Source organism: Alosa sapidissima, chromosome 7 (genome assembly GCF_018492685.1).
Source record: "Alosa sapidissima isolate fAloSap1 chromosome 7, fAloSap1.pri, whole genome shotgun sequence".
NCBI classification, from domain to species: Eukaryota; Metazoa; Chordata; class Actinopteri; order Clupeiformes; family Clupeidae; genus Alosa; species Alosa sapidissima.
In genome coordinates, this window is record NC_055963.1 from 35,144,898 (window position 1) to 35,148,704 (window position 3,807).

The window sequence follows — 3,807 nt, forward strand, 5'->3', positions numbered from 1 at the left end:
ATATACAGCCAACATGCTCAACACACACACATGGTCCCTCAACAAGTCCCTGCCCTGAGCACTGCACACATACATACACACACACCACGATCCCTCAACAAGTCCCTGCCCTGAGCACTGCGCACACACACACACCACGATCCCTCAACAAGTCCCTGGCCGGAGCACTGCGCACGCACACGCGCACGCACATGCACACGCGCACACACACACACCTCCCTTGTCAGAGCACATTCCAGCACAATCAATGAAAGCTGACAAGTGAAGAGCAGCAGAACAGACCCACAGAAAGAAAGAAAGAAAGAAAGAAAGAGACCTACCATGGGCCATAAGGGACAGCGGAATACTGCAGCAGTCAGAAGAGCTATCTGGAGACACACACACACAATTAACTTTAGCAACTCTAATCAAAATGTGTGTGACTCAGTGAGGTTTCATCAGAGGAAGAATAATTTTAGATCAGTGGTCTAGGTGGAAACGGAGGGCGTTTCACTCACAGTGATCGGAGAAGAGCTTTGGTGTGTTTGTCATGGGGATTGTCTTGAGTTTGTGTCTGTTTGATCCTGAACAAGCTTCAGTTTGTGTCTGTTTAAATGTGATCCTGAAAGAGCTTCAGTTTGTTTGTGTTTAAATGTGATCCTGAACGAGCTTCACAAATGTGTGTCTGTGTTAAAGGAGGTTGGTCCAGAATTGGCTGCTTCTAGGCCACCTACATTCTTTTGCTGTACGAGCCCAAACTAGAAGCACCAACCACACCGTAAAAAGAGCTAGGACTAGCTTCCTTCTCTTCAGAGTGCCCAAATAAATACTTCCCTTTTCCGAGTCAGCCCAAAACACACACACACACTCACAGATACACATGCAGGCAACCACACACTTTATGATCTGTTTTGGTTGCCTCAGTTGCTAAATGGTGGCCTGTGCCACAGCTCTGTGTGTGTGTGTGTGTGTGTGTGTGTGTGTGTGTGTGTGTGTGTGTGTGTGTGTGTGTCAGCTCCCACGCTGCCAGGCCTTTGAGAGTGCAGGGTTGGCACGGTGGACGGAGCTGCATGCCAGTGCCAATGTGAGCCACTACTCCCCACACACACACACACCACAGCCCTGATGTCTGACTAATTCTCCTGACAAAAGCCCACCCCCTGTTCCCACCGGGGCATCCGGGGGTGGGAACGGCCACGGCAGGCAGAGGGCAGGCGGGCGCTTTGTGTGTGTGTGTGTGTGTGTGTGTGTCCACTGCAACACTCTGGGGCTCATCTGCATACCACTTGAGACATGAGGGAAATTTAAACACTCTCTCTTCTTCCCTCCGTAACACACTCACACTCTAAATCAGAACAGAGTGAATTCTACACTATAGTGGTACTCAGGTGTGTAGGTGTGTGCATGTGTGTGGGTGTGTGTGTGTGTGTGTGCGTGCGCGCAATTAATCAAGTTAATAGATTAATCGTACAATGACTTCCAAAAATTAAGACTACAGACAACAGAAAACAACATAATCGAAATATGCTTATAGTTTCATAGCAATGCTCTCATTTTGTCTTGAATGAGTTGTGATGAATTCAAATTCAATTAAAAATGTAAAGAAAAATACGTTTTGAAAATGGATGATTGTTCCAAATCACTGGCACAGTGGAGCAGCCCTAGTGTGTGTGTGTGCGCGTGTGTATGTGCGTACAAGTGTGTGTGTGCATGTGTGTGTGTATAAGTGTGTGTGTGCGTATAAGTGTGTGTGTAATATATATATATATATATATATATATATATATATATATATATATATATATATATATATATATATATATATATATATATATTTAAAAGTCTGTGTGTGCGCGCTTCTGGCCATGTTTTCCACGCAGTGTTGCTAGTGCAGATCTAGCTGCGCAAACACACATCTGAGATACAGCTCCTGATAACCACCGCAACCGCAGGGAATTCTCCCAGAATGCTTTGCAGAGCTACATGCCTAGGCAGAACTGCGCTCACAAAGGAATGAGGCTCTTTACATTTCTCTCTCTCTCACACCTCAGAGAGAGAGAGAGAGAGAGAGAGAGAGAGAGAGAGAGAGAGAGAGAGAGAGAGAGAGAGAGAGAGAGAGAGAGAGAGATTCACATGGTTTACACAGAAATGACCACATATCTCATCTGCCTCAAACTGTGCTAAATTAGGGTGGGTCAAGCCATCCAGCTGACTCTTTGCCATTTCCCTCATAGTCATAGTGTGTGTGTGTGTGTTAGCAGGACATTACTGCGGCATTACATGTAGCACACTACAGGACTCCTACAACATCAGTCAGCCACACACACACACACACTCTTACTCATACACACCCTCTCTTTGTAAGGTGTGTGTGTGTTCAGAAACAGTAAGTGTAAGTGAACAGGTCAGCAGGGGTTGGGCCCGAGACCAAGGCCATGTTTTGAATTAATTAAACACACTTGCGGTCATTTCCCGTTACACTGTATCAGCCTCCGATGAGTCGGTGACACGGCTCCCATCACGACCTGACCCTGTGACTCACACACACGCGCACGGCCTCTATGCCTGCCGTCGACATGCGACATCTCAAGACTGTTTCACTCTAAGGTCACCAAACTACACAAAATAGTGAAACACATGTCGTCATTAGCTCAAATCAATCAGAAATTCGTATATATGTCCATATGAAAAATAGGCTACGTCTGAATTCATGAAAACGGATAATATTGTATTTAATATAAGTCATTCTACAACCGAAGGAGACACCGCTTTAGTGCGTCATTCTGCACAAGCACACTCCACGCCTCGTGGAATGATGTTTGGCTCGTGCGCACTTTGGCATTCTCCATCTCACCGTGATTGCAGGTCGTTTTCTTCCAGGGAGAACGATCCTGCGGACACTGTCCAGAGCTGCGCTTAATGACAGCCTGACCTCAATGCGGCCTCGCGTCACGACAACAGCAAAGGTGGCAATGGCCTATGGACAGGTGTCCACGAGCGGGAAAAGAGCGAACAACCGAGCTAACGTTACTCACTGTTTGAACATCTTCTCCATGTCTTTGATCTGCTTCCTGGAGAACTCTTTGAACTCGGTGTACGGGTTAAACACCTTCATGCTGCGTTGCTGGTGCTCGCCGACGCCATCGTTCATCTCGCCCCGTCGCTGCAGCTTAGCGCCCAGCTCCGAGTCAGCGTTGGCCGTGGTCGGCTTCTCCTGCTCATCGGATCCGTTCGGATGGTCTCCGTCCACGGCTACGGGGTCCTGGGCGCCCTCCTCGATTTTCAGACGACGGTTCAGCTTTGATGACAGCTCGTCGGTGGCCATTTCTCACGGTTATCGGGCACAAATATAGCTAACTACTCACTAAGCAAATAAAACGGAATAAATGCATAGAATGCCGTAGTGTTTACGGTCCATATGCAGTCGGTTAGCAGTCCGTAAATCCGACGTAAGAATTATGTTGCTTTCCTTATGGACTCGTGAGCGGGAGATAATCCACCTGGCCGAGCTGCACGACGATTTATGTAGGTTGCGCTCCGAGATTCAAACGGCCACCGCGCGCACCGTGTTGTGGAGGCTCTCGAGGCGCCGCGGCGATAAAACCTCTCGGACGCAGTTATGCGGCTACGCGCGCGCACGCCACGCCTTTTAAAGGGCCGAGCTGCCTGTTTACAAGCCCTCATTCAATCCCGAGTCAATAAAATGTATTTCTGCAACTCCCTGCTGGTCCCGTAAAATCTCGGCATTAGTGCGGCGAAGCGGAAGTCAATAAAGTAATTTCTCGGGTTTGTTGTTATATTTTCTTCACATATGCAGTCATCAGCAGG

General features: G+C 47.8%; 1 protein-coding gene across 1 annotated transcript in view; it reads right to left on the bottom strand.

Annotated features, from left to right (window-relative positions):
- efhd2 (EF-hand domain family, member D2) overlaps positions 1–3,583 on the bottom strand; it is a 19,176-nt gene extending 15,593 nt beyond the window's left edge. The window contains exon 1 of the mRNA XM_042096992.1: positions 3,015–3,583. Within this exon, the coding sequence (XP_041952926.1) occupies positions 3,015–3,304 (290 nt within the window). The 5' untranslated portion in view covers positions 3,305–3,583. The remainder of the gene's footprint in view (positions 1–3,014) is intronic.
- Between the last annotated feature and the right edge of the window lie 224 nt (positions 3,584–3,807).